The sequence below is a fragment of the Urocampus carinirostris genome, chromosome 5 (assembly GCF_059441175.1).
Source record: "Urocampus carinirostris isolate Australia breed hairy pipefish chromosome 5, RoL_Ucar_1.0, whole genome shotgun sequence".
Lineage (NCBI taxonomy): Eukaryota > Metazoa > Chordata > Actinopteri > Syngnathiformes > Syngnathidae > Urocampus > Urocampus carinirostris.
In genome coordinates, this window is record NC_142353.1 from 31,381,452 (window position 1) to 31,399,074 (window position 17,623).

Genomic DNA, 17,623 nt, shown 5'->3' on the forward strand with positions numbered 1-17,623 from the left:
GTCCTTTCTTTTAAAAAGTGAAATAAAGAAAACTGAAATACACCATTCACCATTCAAGCTAAGGAGAATGCTCAATAGTGTTTTTTAGTCCAAACACAAATATTTCCAGTTGGATGACAGTTGAAGTGCAATTTGGAGACTATTTAAAATTTTAAAACAAATTTTCTTTAGGATTTGCTAAGTGTCTTTAAAAGCTATCTAAACAAATAATCATAAAGTTTTGGAAAATTAGGTGAATAGTCTGTTAATCAAAAGGGAGTCGTTATTAAATTGTAAAGAAACAATACATATTTCACCATTTTTTTCTTTTAATAATGACTATCATCTCACATTTCTCTTCTTCCTCTCAGTTTTCATCATATCCAGTCAGATTGCATTGCAGATCTCAATCAAATTAATCCCATTGATTGATGCAATGCCCAGGCCTCGACCTCAGCGGTGTCAAACACACCAGGGTTCCAAATGAATCCCTTCGCTGGAATACCAGACCGTGACATCTGCCACAAACATAAGATTCTAAACAGATGCAGACACGAGCTGCAGATTATATTTGACGAAAAGTGCTCCGTGACTCTTCGTAATCTTTCGCTGCACAAGACTGATGGAGAAGACCAGAACTGTATTTAAGGCAAGAATACATCACAATGCCTTGCCACCGCCTTTCACAGACAGTGTTTGGTAACAAACGCTGTGTTTGAATCCCAATGGAAGCCAGCTGTGTATTGCATTAAGGTGATTACCATTTGATGACAGTGTAAGGATCGCTTTTTAGCTACTATTTTGTAGCAGGTGCTGCAAGTGGAAGCAACCTGCTGGTGATTTAGAGCTCACGAACTTACTACAAGAAGAAATCTGAGTGGTCATTCAAAGAGAAACCACATGTGTGATAATGATCAAACATAGTTTTGATGATATTTAGATTATTCACATATATCACTGGTACTATTTCAGACATAAAGCGCAGGAAATATAATTTTAAATTGCCTCTCTCTTCCCTCTCTCCCTTTCTTCCTCTCTTGAGGTCTTTCTCCCTCACTTTCTTGGGAGGCCTTCATTGACTTGAAAAGCGCTATATAAATGCAGACCATTTACCACTTACAATTTCTCTTTACAATCCCCACTTCAAAATTGATTTGTCGTATCCTGGGGGTCTACTGTATTAGATCAGGAGATGGTGTAATAGTAGTCTGTGGTTTTCAATAATCTGTGGTCTGTGCAGCCCTTTGAGACCCCTTGTGATTAAGGGCTACACAAATAAACATGACTTGGCTTGACCTAAGATGGTTTTGAAATTTAAATTAATTGCGCAGGAGTTGAACTATCTTGAAGGACCCTAACTTTTTCAAAAAAATGTAATATTCTCAAATGGATTGCAGTAGATTCAAGAGTCAACATTCTGACCTCAAACATTTCCTGCTGGCACAAAGTAACATGCCTCTTGGCTGGAGCACATAAATGTAATTCTGTCCTCTCTCTTCTGGCTGCTAGTGAACGTTTAAGATCATTTATAGATATATGTTTTGCTCTTTTCTCTCATCTTGCCTTGTGATAAAATGACAATCTACTTCTAAAGGTGCTGTGGGACTTTTCAAAAGTTCAGAAGAAATGCAAAAAATGTTTTTAACTAATTCAAAACTATTGGTTCTAAATTCGGTCTGATACCTTAATTAGTTTTTTTTGTTTCCATTACAGCCTGACCGGTTAACCACTTAGCTCTATGATGCCGAGATGATGAAAATAAACATTTGGTTTGGAAGTGAAAGTTGGGGAAAAAAACGGCTTTTCCGAGGTTTTGAAAAGGTGACTTACTGAGGGTTCAAGTTGGACAACGTTAGAGAAGGTAAACACACACACACTCCTATTTTTGGACTAAATTTTGGGCTAAAGTCAACCCTTTTTAGATGTAAATTTTTGTAGTAAATCATGTCTAAAATGGACCAGACTTTATCTGGCCGCAAACATAACTCGAATCAGAATCTGATAAAATAAAATCTGAGTACATTAAAAGCCTTAACTATATCTTTTGTTTCTACATCTCATCACGTGTTTTTCATTTTATACATCGCTTTTGCTTCAGTCAGGGTTACTCTATAAATACAGCCGAGTTGACAATCATGCAAATGTGTCTTCCCACTTTGTAAAACCAACAGCTGTGATTTCCTCTGCAACTTCTCTGCTTGACGTTCCCTAACAAGGCAATTTTGGAGCGCCAGGTGGGAGAAGCAAGCCAATTTGCTTATCTGCTCATTTGCGAAAAGTACACAAGGTATAATTAGGGAAAAAGGCTCTGACTGGAGTCTCATCCGCCACAGCTGGAGATTGGAGTCATTATCTTTTGCAAATACCTGCAGTCTTCGTTCGCCACGGCTGAACAGATGAAGGCTGTTTTCGTTTGATGGACTGAAGCTGCGAAGGGCGATTGACGAGCAACCACTTTAACGGTTCACGCTAGCTCAAGCTCATTAGCGAATCGGACTTTGACTACTGAAACACCTCATTGGCCGAGCAAACTCCTTTAAAGGTATTTCTAAACAGGATTGCTTTTTCTTTTCAACTAGCCACAGAACATGTAGTATTCCTCACCAGAATTATGCAAATATGTTGCAAAATAAATCACAAACCAGGGGATTTGAGACATTTAGTCTCAAAGTTGACTGGCTTGTTTGCTGTAGAGCTGCGAATTATTGAAGGAACTCAACGCTTTCAACATGGAGAATCCCATTAACACAAGATGTGAGGCCAGGCCCAAAACGAACAGCATTTGTAGCAAACAGAGATTGCATACTGCTCATTTCTGCTTGGACCCACTCAATTGAGACTTTTCCTTTGAGGTTTTTGCAGCGTGTGTCACGGCTGTCATGATTTTGTCCGGTTCGGTCCGCGTTAGCTTCGGGGCTGCAGAGGGTTTTCCTGTTTTGTTTGCTCCCAGTTGGGGCTTGATGGATGCCCACCGTGTGTGGTTTGACAGGCTAGCCTGGCGTTAGCGTCGGTTTTGTTGTTTCCCTTGGTTTATTTCTGGCTGGCCTTGCTTTTGTTGCAGTTTTTTTTTTGTTCGTTCACGGTTAGCCTGACTGCTCACCATGTGTTTTTGGGTTGGTCAGCTTTGCGTTTATCCGCTGAGGCTTTGGTTGCCTTCCGATGATCGGTTAACTGCCTGTTGACTGCTCTCTGTGTGTTTATTTTTTACCTGTTAGCTTCTTTTTGGCTGCTCGCAGTTTGTCGTACTATTACTGCATTTACCTATGACACAAAAACGACCAAAACGTGTCTTAAAACACTTGTTGGCTCGCTAGGGTGTTGGTGTTCCTACAATGACGCCATAGCTACGGTTGACAAAGACAAAAGATGCTGTCTTCAAATTGCTTTACCTAGGAAAATTATTAGAATATAGAGATTATATATATATACTGTATATATATATTTATATATATATATATATATATATATATATATATATATATATATACATATTAGATCTTTTATGCAAAAAACATGTACGTACGCTCCCCTACTTACGACCATTTGACTTATGAAAAACTGTAGATACGATATTTTTTTTCGGGATGTCGAAAAATATCCGGACATTGCTGTAAGTTAGATTCTGCATCTTTTTCCGAGTACAGGACAGCACTGGGGGAGCAGTAGCTCAGGAGGTAGAGCGCTCGTCTTGGGATCTAGGGATCCCAGTTCGAATCCTGGCTTGTCCGTGTTACATGTCGAAGTGTCCTTGGGTAAGACACTGAACCCCTAATACCCCCAATAAGCAGGTTAGCGTCTTACATGGCTGCAATACAAGGCCGCTATTGGGAAATGTGAAGCACACTGTAAAGCGCTTTGGGAAGTCATTCACTTGTAAAGCGCTATATAAATGCAAATCATTTCATTCATTTCATTTCATTACTGTAGTGCACAGGTGTCAAACAGGCGGCCCGCGGGCCACATCAGGCCCGCTATGGGATTGAATCCGGCCCGCGAGACAACACTCAGAGAAGCGCAGGAGAAAAACAAGCTGCAGGTTGAAATAGGTCAACTTGATGTTTCCAAAGCCAGGTGCCTCGAACAAAGACACTGTACTTGTATTTATTTCTCTTTCTGTCTCTCTCTCTCTCTTTCTTTTCCACCCCTTTTCTCCCACTCTGTCTCTTCACTCTCTGTGTCTCTCTTTTTCTCTTTGTTGCTCTTTGTCTCATTTTCTCTCTGTGTCTTTTACCTCTTTTGCTCTAATTTCCTTTTCTCTCTTTTCTCTTTCTCTCTTCGCATTTTCTTTTCTCTTTTCTCTCCTTCTGTCTTTCTATTTCTCTTTGGATTTCCTTCTTCCTCTCATTTTCTTTCCCCCTCTCTCATAACTTCTCTTTTTATCTCTTTTGTTTCTCACGCTCTCTCTCTCCCTCTCTCTCTTTCTTTGTCCCGCCCTCTCTCCTTTTCCCTCCCTTTTTCTCTTATTTCTTTGTCTCTCTTTTTCTTTCTCTTGAATCTACTAGTCCGGCCCCCTGACAGAATATTTGTTCTGTCATGTGGCCCCAGAGTCAAAATGAGTTTGACACCACTGCTGTAGTGCTTCATTCCGGCGTGTGGCGCTGTGAGAGCTCACCCAGCATCCATCCGAAGAAATCCGGCTTCTTCTTCCTAGTTCGTAAATATTCCATATTGTATCTTCAGAGCACTAAGAACTTTGACATTTTATTGTTTAATATCTCGTCCATCTATTCAATATGGTTGGTGTAAAGTTTAAAGAAGCGGCGAGCCACTTCATTTAAAATAAAAGTAGAATATGGAAGTTTTTTTCAGCCACTTTTTAGCACGGAAGAGAAAGTCACCTAAGTAGTGTTGAAGTTCATCTTCCAAAAGTAAGTGAAAGTGGAATAAGCTTGATGCAGTTGAGAAAATGGTCGGAACGCTTCTTTTCTGCCACTTTTTACTACAGAGGAGGACCCCTTGAAGCACATCTTCCAAAAGTAAGTTAAAGTTAACTTGATTATTCTTTATAGAGAATATTATTTTATGAAATGTTTATTTTGAATACAAAACAATACAGGTTACTTATACAAGCTCTAAACATACTTGTATAAACCTCAAACATACATTCCATACAAAATATAGCACGGAAGCAACTTACGAAAAAATTCGACTTACGAACGATAATCCGGTCTTGTTCGTAAGTAGGGCAGCGTCTGTACTTTTTTTCTCAGATTTTCAATGTTTAAAACAATTGGGAATATCTTTAAGGTTTTACACGACATCGAGCTTATTAGCAGATCGGACTTTGACAACTGTTACAACTCATTGCCTGAACAACCCCCTTTAATGACTTCTCAGCTGCATTTTTGCTATTTAGAACCTCAACAGACTTTTAATCATTTTAAGATGAATCAATTTGACGGCTCTCATCTGTTCTTATCGCCCCACAGTAAATACCTCGAATGAACTCAACAGTGAATAATGAAGAAAAGACTCTTAAGCTCATCATTAGAGTAAGCTAATTACGCAGCTATTGAGCCACTTAAACAAACCCCCTACGGCAAACAATCCAATGCATTCGTGGCCGCTCTGGCTCCGCACGGAAACTCACGACTAATGTAATGCGAGGTTGGTTATTACTTGGCTCTGACGACAAACATATTGTTCAAACTAACGCCATTGGGACCGTGCCAATAGAAGAGGCCCCTAATCACGTGAACCCTGCTGAGAAAGAAGTGGCAGGGGTCCTGTGGGGTAAAAAAAAAACAACACCCTCTGTGGGGTCTGTGTTCCATGATAAAAGAAAAAGAATCTGCTTGAAGGCATCACATTTGAAGGGCTGATCGTGTTACAAGAGCAACGTTAAGAAAAGGAGTCATCTGCAACAAATACAGTATATTTTTACCATCTCTGTATGACAAGTCCAAAGTGCTGTGCGGCATAATAGTATCTCAGATGAGGGAAACTACATATGTGCACTAATGCGCACAAGTAAACCGATAAATTGTGAAATTCTATGATAGATCTATATGATTCCTGCAGTTAATACAGGGGGTTATGAAACAGATTTACCGTGACAATCTAGGGAATATTTTCTACATCAAAAATACTAAGCTGGTAGTGAAATAATTGATTTAACTCACAATGCTTACCTGAGATACTATACATCAGGAAAGATAAATAGATAAAATGGAGCATCTTTGCACATGGCTTTGTTCTCTACATGTGGTAGCGTAATACTGTAGTTAGTCATTATGGATGAAAGAGGTGTCTGCACCTGGCTAAGGCTAATAATATTTTCCTGCTTTCTATATGCTCAGAGAAGCAGTACATATAGGAAGGCTCCTGTAGAAACATTTTTATTATAGTAGTGAAAAAAAAATCATTGCTGGCCACTCAAAATGTCACTAGAAAAGCTTTTCTGAGAAGCCAGAAGCATTGCAAAATTAAAGGCTGCACGCTATTTCTAATACTAATTCATTGCGTTTAATTCTTTCTGGGGCTTGGAGGTTTATTGAGCAAATTTACGCCAGCATTAAGCTCAAAAGGTCCAATCGGTCCATGATGTCATTCTGCCAGATGTGATTAAATAACCGACAAAAATGGATGGGGTCACAAAAAAGGAAGTTTTTAATAGGTGACATTAAACATAGTGACTCACGACAGCCGTTATTTCTTCAAATACACCCCAAACGTAGAAAAATGCAGCTGTTGTATTTCAACAGACCAAAGCAGGTCGTGCGCTGACCACAAGAGGAATGACATAAGTTGTTGTTTGTCTGGCCTCCACCTTGCAGCCCTGCTTTCCCTTGGCACAAGGTGAATGACCAGCAGTCAGTGAACGAGAGGAAGGGGAGGAAAAGGCGAGTGCGAGGGGACTACGAGAGGCCAGAAAACCGCGTATCAGAAAATGAGGAAAAAGAGGAGGGGGGTTGCAGGGGCAAAATGTCTGCAGTCAAGGTTAAAAGCCTGCAGAAGCCAAAAGCAACACATAAACACAAAGAAAATAGTATAAATGCTTTGGTCCAGGAAAGACTTGGGCTGCATGCAAGTTGTAAAGGGGAAGGAAAGAAAGAAGGAATAGTATTTTATTCATAATTAATAAATGACCTCTGTAATGCCAGTGTAAAGTTAAATTTAAAAGACATAACAACTGGACCAGTTGAAAATCGGTCTTTGTATTTCTGTATTGGCATCAGTGTCAAATAGGGAAAAAATATGTTAAGTCTAATAAGTAGTATTTCTATATTGTTATAATATAAAACAACAAGCAAGTTTTTAATTATTTTATTTTGCGTATGTATTTTACCATTTCAGGTAAAATAAGAAAAACAAAACAAAAAAAAACTCTTAACCCAAATGTCCAATAAGGAAGATGGTGAGTTAATTTGATCAATTTATTTAATGTAGTGGTTCTTATGTTTTAACGTTTTTCTAGGTAAAATAACCAAAACAGAGCAGCACGGCGGCGCACAAGTTAGCACATGTGCAACACAGTTCTGATGTCATGAGATTGAACCTCCTGTGTGGAGTTTGCATGTTCACCCTGTGCTTCCGTGGGATTCCTCTGGGCACTCCAGTTTCCTCTCACAATCCAAAAACATGCATGTCAGGTTGATTGGCTGGTCCGAATTGAGCGAGTGAGTCTCTGTGTGCCCTGTGACTGTCTGGCAACCAGTTCAAGGTGTCCCCTGCCCACTGCCTGAAGGTAGCTGGGATTAGCTCCAGCACCCCCGCGACCCTACTGAGGATAAGCAGTGCAGATAATAGATGGATGGATGGATGGATGGCTAACCAAAATAAAATAGAAAAAAAATTTAACGGGCTAATTTTTTAAAAAACAAAAAAGGCCAGATGCAAGATGATTTTGCTTAATCTATTAACATAATGCACATACAAGATATTCATTCATTAATCCAATGTTTTCATTGAATCACAAATAATCTTGAAGAAAATATTAAAAATTTGCAAAAATAAAAATTTCACTTGTACTTTTTCTGTTTCACTAAAAATACTGTAAAATCAATTGTAAGATAGGGCTGATAACATTTGTAATAATCTGCAAGTGACACACACAAAAAAAAAAAAATAAACATTTAGTTTGTTTTACTGCATTTTTCCTGACTGGGCATTTTGCAGTTTGAAGGTGAGTTACAAGTTAATATTGCTCAAATTATTAATAATATCAATTTATTATTTAAACTGTGCCCGTTATTTTCTTACTTTAAGAACACTTTAACATACAACAACATATATTATATATATATAAAATTATATCTATCAAAGAATAGGAAAATAAATTGGTGTAAGGGGAAGTGTGTCATAATTAGTGCCTCCAAGTGGTACAAAAAAACTTTCAGGAAAAAAGAAAAAACATTGAAGAGCATTATTGATTTTAATTTTTATTTAAAAAAAATCATAGGTTGAGAAATGTGTATTTCTTTTACTTAATGGAATCCCGAGCTAAGGTTTCCGCCATGTTTGTCTCTGTGGCACAGGTTTCGGTTTGCATTAGACCTGGGGTGTCAAACAGGCGGCCCGCAGGCCGGATCAGGCCCGCTGAGGGATTGAATCCTGCCCGCGAGACAACGCTGAGAGAAGCGCATGAGAAAAACAATCTGCAGGTTGAAATATATCCACTTGATGTTGCCAAAGCCAGGTGCCTCTCACTAATGCTGTACTTGTATTTCTCTCTCTCTCTCTCTCACTCTCTCACTCTCTCACTCTCTCACTCTCTATCTCTCTCTCTTTCACTGTCATTGTCTTTTTCTTTTTCTTACTGTCTTTTTGCCTTTTCTTGCTCTCTTCCTTTTTTCCCTTTCTCTGTTTTCTCTCTCTCTCGCTTGCTTTACCCTTCTCTCTTTTCCCTTTCTCTCTCTCTCTCTCTCTCTCTCTCTCACTTGCTTTACCCTTCTCTCTTCCTCCCCTTCTCTCTTTCTATTTGTCTTTCGGATTTTGTTCTTTATTTCCCCCTCTCTCACCATTTAATCTCTTTTGTTTCTCACACACTCCCTCTCTTTTTCTCCCTTTCTTTGTCCCACCCTCTCTACTTTTCTCTCCCTCTCTTTCTCTTATTTCTTTATTTCTTTTTTTTCATTCTCTTTAATCTACTAGTTTGCCCCCGAGAGAATGTTTGTTTTACTGTGTGGCCCCGGAGTTAAAATGAGTTTGACACCCCTGCATTAGACAATGCAAAGCCATCTACTGGTCAAATATTAAACACTGGGGCTTTAAAGTATGTTTTCATTTCACCAAAGTAAGACATTACATGGAATAAATTAAATAATAGTCTTACAAATGGTGCAAATGAATTATGTTCCATTTGGCTAAAATCATATTACCGGTAAATAGATTGTGAGATAATAATACAAATATTTTAAATAATCTGCTAGTGCAACAATAAAATCTACCTTGAAAGGTTATATATTTTACTTATTTTTTTAAATGGGCATTTAACAATTAAAAGTAATGAAATATAGAAATATATATTTTATTCAGAGTCACATTAAAACATGAGTGCTTTATTATTGCATCCTTTTATAGTTCTCCCATTTTTTTGGATCACCTTATTATTTCATAGCATTATGACAGCATTTTTCCTCATTTTTTTTGCATGTGACTTTGACATTCTTACAAGTTATCTGTCATGTCCATTCAAATTATCAGTGGGCAGAACACGACAGCCTCTCATCTATTTTTCATTTAGAGAAGAAGCTCACAATAACCTCTTCACAGTCTCACATGTCTCTTTGGGATCCTGCCAAGTGGGACTTCCGCACATCGGCTTCCCAAAGGGATGATGTTACGTTGTTGTTATTGCGCCGCGGTGGGCCAATCAATTTTAGTCAGTGTCATGTCATCTCGTCCTTTATGTCTACAAGAGTTGCACTCGAATGGATTGTGAATATAAAGTTTACTCAAATCCGAGCTTTAGGTTTGTAGTGACGCTGAATATAAAATGCAACTCTGGGAAAACATGTTCTACATTTTCCAGAGTGTAAACTTGGATTCTCCAATAATTATCGCTTAATGACCTAGACGGATTATTTAATTCATATCTTGTTGCCAAATGACAATTTCACCTTATCTTTCCCAAATCAGAAAAAAAAACAATGCTGTATTTTTTGGAGTTAGTGTATGTATGTATGTATGTATGTATGTATGTATATATATATATATAGTTTTTTAAACAGGGAATCAAAGATTACTATTTCAATAGAAAAGAAACGGCACTGTAGCTCCGTCTTGAACGCCTTGACCTTTTAGAAACCGAGAAGGCAACGGTGGCACTGAAGTTATGCCAAACCAAAGGAAACTTCAGGACTTTTTTTAAAGGAAATGCGGTTTAGTAAATGAGTAAGTAAGCTTATTTGAATAGCGCTATTCATAGACACATAGTCACAAAGTGCTTCCCAGAGTTAAGAAGACATGATGTCAGTACAATAAGTAGGAGTAACTACTTAAGGAAAAGGATATATTTTGTTGCACAAAAATTTGCTCAAGCCAAAATGAGGTTGGGCAGGTGTGCCCACTCTAGCCAGGACCTTATCTTGGCTTTGAAGAAGAGGCGAACGACGAGGTAGCAAGGCTTTGATGCTAGGTCCTTAGCTTGGCCTTTTGTGTACTTTCTATGAAGTCACTATCTTTGATTTTTGCATTTCGGAGATGGAATATGAGCTTGCTCTGTCCACTCCACGCATCGGCCCGGTATTGCAGGAACGGTGCATTCGCAATGATCGCAGCAAGGCTTTAGGGCTAGGACCTTAGCTTGGCCTTTTGGCTGAGAGTAAGTGTCCCGGCTCCTAGGCTTTGTAGCGTATTATGAACTGACCGATAACGGATAATGGATAATGAATAACGAAGATAGATCAATAACCCTTAAAAACCCCAAAACCCCCCACGTTGCTAGTGTTTGATCAATTATTTTTCAAATGCACACTGGGCACACTCCTAAAAATAAATTCTTACCCCCATTGGCCGAATATTGCATTATTTTAAAAAGGTTTTTGCAAACCAAATCAGTAAAATCATTCCCAAAATGAGCAAAATTATCTAATAGACGTTAAATTATTTTAGGAAATATTTTCTACCTAGGCCAAAAAAATGAAATACTTTAAGATAGGAAAAGTTTGCTTGCTTAAAAAATGTTTTGGCTTATTTTAATATTTTTTTCTTGATTATTGAATAAGTTCATTTAAAAAAATCCTTAACATAAACAAATTTATTTCAATTAATAGTAGATATCTTATCTTAACCAATATTAGATATATTTACTCATTTCAAAGAATATTTTATAAATAGTTAAAAAAAACTTAAAATAAGATTTAAAAAGTTTTCTTATTCTTGTTTATTTTATAGAATAAAAAAGACATCCTTAAAATTAGCAGAAGAATCTTAATAACAGATAGTTTAGCTAATTCGGCAAAATCATTGACCAAAATCATCTTAACTAATAAATAGTAGATACACTTGTTCATTTAAAAGAAATATTTCTACCTAGTTTGGACTTGAGGTCTCCAAGGTGGTTCCCTCGGGTACCAGAATGCCCCCCACGGACAGAAGTGGTAGCTAGAAAAGTGTTCTGAAAATAGCTCACCAGTGCTGAATCATTGTGATTTTCAAGGAAATTATTTGTTTTAGTGCTAGACTGAGTCTATTTAATCCTACTTCCAATAATTTAACCAGGTAATAACATCGTAACAACAGAGTAATATCATAAGTTATTTTAGAAATGCATATCGAACTGTGAGCCATTTGCGCTAATAAATAACAAAATGTAACAGACAGCTTGAAAGAGTTTGGAGACAATAAATATCAAAATGGGATGAGACAATTTTGCTCATCTCAAGCATACATTTTCTACATTTTCTTATTTTCTGGCAAAAGAATAAGGAAAATTATCTTTAAATCAGAATAAAAACACTTGAAAAAAGAAAATAATTCTTCTAAAGGTGTAATTTTTTTTTGATTCGTGCATCACTACAGAAATACTAAAGTAGGAAAAAAGGGGGGTATTGAAAAGCAATGAAAAGAAATCACAAGCAATGTGTGATTGACTAATGTATCAGGTTTATGAAGAAACACAACACTTCATCGATTGATGCCTCATCAATTAGATTAACATATATGTATGGATCACAATAATTATCTGAGAAATCAGACAATATCAAATATTTTATAAGACAATAAAACATCACACAAAGGTAAAAATTAAACCCCAGATTTCCTCTGTTGTTTTTCACAGGGAAATGGAGACAGCAGGTGAAAGACATGGCCCATTTATATCTGTATCTGAGGGATCATTAAACTATTTGAAGCTGAAAGCTACTTTTTTGTTACAAATTAACACGATACCGATTCGATATGTCAAGTCAAGTCATGTTTATTTGTATAGCCCTTAATCACAAAGAGTCTCAAAGGGCTTTTTGTAAGTAAGTTGGCCACTCACGGAGATGCCGCATCCCTTTGTATCTTTTGCGGGATATCAAAGGTGGTATAAAAAGTGCCCAAAACGTCGAAATTTAGACGCAGACCCAATTGTATAAGATCCTCCCGACTGTAGGTATTATTGGCCACGCATGTGTCCAGAAAAGAAAGCAAAAAAGACAAGAGAACGGTAATAAATACAACATTATCTGAAGAGCTGTGAGCCGCTCCGTCCGTGCACGCCGCCATCATCTTCAAAAAGATATGCAGTTCTGAAATAACAACTTATCATGTTATTACTATGTAGTTACCGGCAGCATGTTATTACCAGTTTACAATTATTGAAAGAAGAGTTTGGTTTCTGTCAAGGACATTTTGGGGAAAGAATTTACAGGCTCAAGGTTTCATTGCTGCCATGCACTTTCTGGACAAATTTCTACATATTACCTTTGTTTTTGTTTTTATTGATGTTCACTATGTTTTGTGTACTGTTACCCAATGCTATATCTATTGAACCCTGATCGTCCTGGAAGGGGGATTACCAATTGTGAGCCCCCTTCTCAAGGTTTTTTATTTTCCTCATGCTAAGGTTTTTGAGTTTTTCCTTGCCTGTATGTTGGTTTCAAATCATGGGATGATGAAATTGTAACCTCTGCAGTCCTTTGAGATATTTTGTAATCAAGGGCTATACAAATTAATGTGACTTGACGTGGTTGAAATAGGCTAGGTCAACCACTAAAACAGGGGTCTTTTTCTTGTGAGGGCAACATAACTTGTCCGAGGTCAGTTTGTAACATAAAAAGTGTGACAATTGCAGGAGTGCCTAAAAGTAATAAAGTATCCTTTTCCAGAAAGACACAATCAAATATTCCTTCTGGATTATTCACACAAAATAAATAACAAGACGTATTATGTAATAATAATGACCAAATAAAACTGAGCATTATTCACAAAAAAAGTTCATGGAACATAGACCTTCTGTTGTGCTGTGCACATTCTTAACAGATCCAAGATCGGGGGATGGATTTTGTAAGGTTTATTGTTCTATATTCTTTATCAATTATCCATTATCGGTCAAATCATAATACGCTACAAAGCGAAGGGGCCGAGACACTTGCTCTCAGCCAAGAGGCCGAGTCAAGGTCCTAGCCACAGAGCCATGCAGCGATCAGAGCGAATGCACCGTTCCCGGAGGTACTGCAATACCGGGCCGATGCGTGGAGTGGACAGAGCAAGCTCTTTTTCCATCTCCCGATAGCAAAAATAGAGCCACAATTGACCATCACATGCCGACGCTCTAATTCTTCAAATAATTCAGATTGTCCAACACATGCCGATACTCTTAGTAACTTATGATCGGCTCAGCTTAGTTGTCACGGCTCTGGAACGCCAGTAGTATGGAGGATTTGCAATAAGGCAGTGTATTTTATCTCAATATCACACTATTTTTAGTCATGGTATCAGAAACAAATGTTCGTTGTGCGATTCACATGTTGCAATAACAAAAAAAGATATATATATTATTCTATTCTTAGCATTGTAGTTTATTCCAAGGATACTAAGTGACAAATGTATTGACATTGTAACATGTTCAATGCACAACATAAATTGTCTCTGGAACTGACTAAAGACAGAGAGATAATAAAACCAAATGCCTTTTATTCGTCATCTTTATTTACACTGTGGTTTGGGTAAAGCAGCACTAAAACATCATGCCGGTGAGAAATCAAATTCCTATGAAAATCACTATGACCAATCACGAGTGAGCTATTTTCAGAACCAGTTCACAGTTTCTTAGGTGTTCTTAGGGAGCTATCAGACCACTGCTCTAGAGGCATTCCAAAGAGATGCCGTCAATCAAAATAAAATCCACACACTAGTCTGACACAAATACGTCAATCACAGCATCACTTAACTCAGAACAGGACATGATGTCCTGCAAATCAATATTTGTACATATCCACACTTCAAAAGAAAAACAGTAACAAAGAGTGAAGCAAGAGGAAGTTGCCTCCCAACCAGCTGTGAACAACTGCAGCCTATACCGTTTGTGTTTATACAAAGCTACAACGCAGCCTTTTCGTGGCTTGTGTGGGGGCCACTGGGTCAAAAATGAAGACGTAAGATTGATGGGCTGAAAAAAGCTGAACATTCGAGCCAGATGCCACATCGGAAAAGGTCATGAGCGTAAAAAGCGCACGCATTGAGGACGTCAGGGGTCGGTGTGACAATAATACTTTCCAGCAGATGGAAAAAAAGAAAAAAATACAATCCCTAAGAGGGATTTTTGCAACACGTGGGAATCAAGAGTGCAGGAAAAAGATTATCATGACAACTCGTGCATGCACCTCAGCCATATTTCTGAGGTGAAACAGAATGAAGAACAGTCCAACAAAAAATATTTTTTCTACTCCACTGAGTCTTAGATGATTAACTTTAGTCAAGTCAAGTCAAGTCATCTTTATTTGTATAGCCCTAAATCAGGAAGAGTCTCAAAGGGCTTCACAGATTATTACACTATATTACACAGACTATTTTTCAGCCAATGTTGAATTACACTTTAAAAAGTTAAATTTACTTCATTTAGGTAAATGGTTGCATATATCGGTGCTGATATCCAAAAAATGTATCTCCATTTATGAGCATGTTATATTTTTAGCTTCTTGCACTTGTTGTAAATTTTCTATTCATGCAAAAAACAAAACAAAAAATCAAAGTATCGATCTTTTGGGAATAGCAGCAACAACATTGTTAGCTGGTTTGAGGGTTAGACATTTTAAATGAAGCTATAGGCCAACTGGAGCGAAATAATCTAGTTTCCAACCGTCCAAAATGAAATTGAACTAAAAATCCATTTTGTAGACTTCAAAAAACCTTTCATTGTGCAAGATTAGATGTGTCATTATTATGCACGTCAATTTTACGTTCAAAATTATTTCATTTGTTGTGGTTGACTAATTGTAGCGTAAACGTCTCAGTGCCATCTATTGGACGTCTTGTAGATTTAAAAAAAACATGCTCAGTACATTTTGTTGTGTGTCAATTTTACATAAAGGTTTGGGTCTAGAACAGGGGTCTCTGATGCAATGCCCGCAATGATCAGCTGAGGTGCCGGAGGTGTCCTTTTCTGAAAATAGCTACCCAGTGCTAGGTAATTGTGCATAAAATGCATAAAAAACGTACTTTGTACTGCAAAACCGTACAATTTGTCAGGTATGAAATTTAGATGACTAAAAAGCATTAAGTTTTAAGTGTGTGATAGACCAAGATCAGTGAATTAAAACGTATTTTAGACGAAATGCTAGGTACAGTTAAACGGAGAGAATGTATTATTTGACCAATAGATATCCCTGTATTGCGTAGTGCAACTGAAAACAAGTGATTAAAAGCACAAAGAAGACTATAAACTACAGAAACTCAAAGTGACCAAACTGCACCAAAAAAATTTAGTCAGGACTTTGCGGGTACCCGAAGCAGCAATCCTGTCAGCTCTCTCTATAGGTGAGGCTCATGTTATGTCAAAAAAATTGAACTTTTCCAAACTACGGGTTGTAAAAATGCACCTTTATGTAATGGTTCATGTATTTGTTCTTATCATTTGACATCAATATTATTTTTCTATCTATATTTACCATTGGGAAGCGCTAATACACTGTCCCTTTAAATATTTTTTAACCATCATCCAAAATAAACAGCTCCCATTCACAGGTAAAGGGAGGGAGTGCGCGCAGACATCGTCTGCAACTTTTCAACCCGCAGAAACTTTCTGGTTAAAAAAAAACAACTTCACAACTTAACACATTTCAAACTCTTTCCCACGAATCAAAACAAATGCACAAGATGTCCCTTGGAGTCTTCGATTACTGTCATCTCCGATCTCTCTCCCGACAAACACAATCGTGGCACGCCACGCAAACCAGGCAAATCTCAGCTTCCCCAAAACAAACAAGAAACAAAAAGGAGAGATCGCGTGGAAATCTCAACTCACCAGCTTTGCAGGGATCTTTGTAGTCGATTGGATCTGATGTGGCAACGGGATCCACAAAGTAGCTGGGGTCGATCGCTTCCAAATCGATGGCCAGGATCGCACCGAGGAAGGGGAAGAGAAGCAAACATCTCGCCGCGAGATCCATGATCGTGCTTGGGGGGGACACGCGGCCAAATGCGAGCGATAAAGGTGAAAGGGAGAGAGGGGGGCAGAAAGAGGCAAGAGAGAAAGAGAGAGTGAGAAATGGGAGGATTGGAGGTGGAGGGGGATGAGATCCCTCCGGAGGGCGGGTTTAATTCCAACCTCTCTCCGGTGTCTTCTTGGGGGGTGGAGGGAGTGAGTGCTCCCCTTCAACTGGAGCTCCGGGCGATTGCCATCAACTGCTTCGGGAAACTTTGATGATATGGCTGTAGCCAAAGTACGCCCCCTCCCCCTTTTAATTCTGCTTTTCACCCTGGGTGCATTTTTACGGCACCTAAACGCTCCATTGTCCCTACTATCGCACATAAGGGGAAATAATTCAACGAATGAGTGACCACCAGCTGACATTGTTGTTTCTTAGCTAGCTAGCTGAGCAGTCAGAACAATTAGCCATAGCTAATATCAATATAAAAAGCTCAAAACAGTGTTAAGGTTAAACAACATAACAAGCTAAAATTTGTTTATGTTCAAAGTTAAGCCAGTAGAAACACAAATATACGAACATACTTTTACTTCTTTTAGTCATTTTCAAGAGGAAATAAATTAACGTGGAACGATGGCGCGCACGCACGCAAGCGTACAACAACGAAAGGTTTCAATGAGTTCCTTTACCGCCACCTGGTGGCGATGTACATAAATGACCTTTTCAAATACTGGGCTCCATACCCTTACAAATTGTCGTATTTTCCCTTACAAAATACAAGTAAATCTTACACCATATTTTTTTTCCCCCAAACGTGTTTATTTATGTAGTTTAACATGTTATATCTTACATGTGTTTCGGTATATCATTCTGTACATATTCTTAATATTTTTTTTTAATTCTTTTTCAAATCAAGAACAATTGTAATCAGCGTAACTAAAATATCCATTAATAACACTTTAAATTTAAATGTGTAAATAAAGATATTTTTGGAGAAAAAAATTACTTGGCATTTCTATTTTGTAAACCAAACGTCAATATCAACCATTGATGTGTAGTGCCTAATTTCGACTCCCCTGCAAAATCCTGCCCCCTCGCGTGAACGCGCATTCTGCTGCGCTTCCGAC

General features: G+C 38.0%; 1 protein-coding gene and 1 pseudogene across 1 annotated transcript in view; both read right to left on the minus strand.

Annotated features, from left to right (window-relative positions):
• bmp1a (bone morphogenetic protein 1a) overlaps positions 1–16,780 on the minus strand; it is a 63,128-nt gene extending 46,348 nt beyond the window's left edge. The window contains exons 1-2 of the mRNA XM_088336450.1: positions 16,676–16,780; positions 16,373–16,524 (exon numbers count right to left, since the gene is read on the minus strand). Of these exons, the coding sequence (XP_088192576.1) occupies positions 16,373–16,517 (145 nt within the window). The 5' untranslated portion in view covers positions 16,518–16,524; positions 16,676–16,780. The remainder of the gene's footprint in view (positions 1–16,372; positions 16,525–16,675) is intronic.
• LOC148366040 (U2 spliceosomal RNA) lies at positions 13,564–13,650 on the minus strand (annotated as a pseudogene).
• Positions 16,781–17,623: the final 843 nt, after the last annotated feature.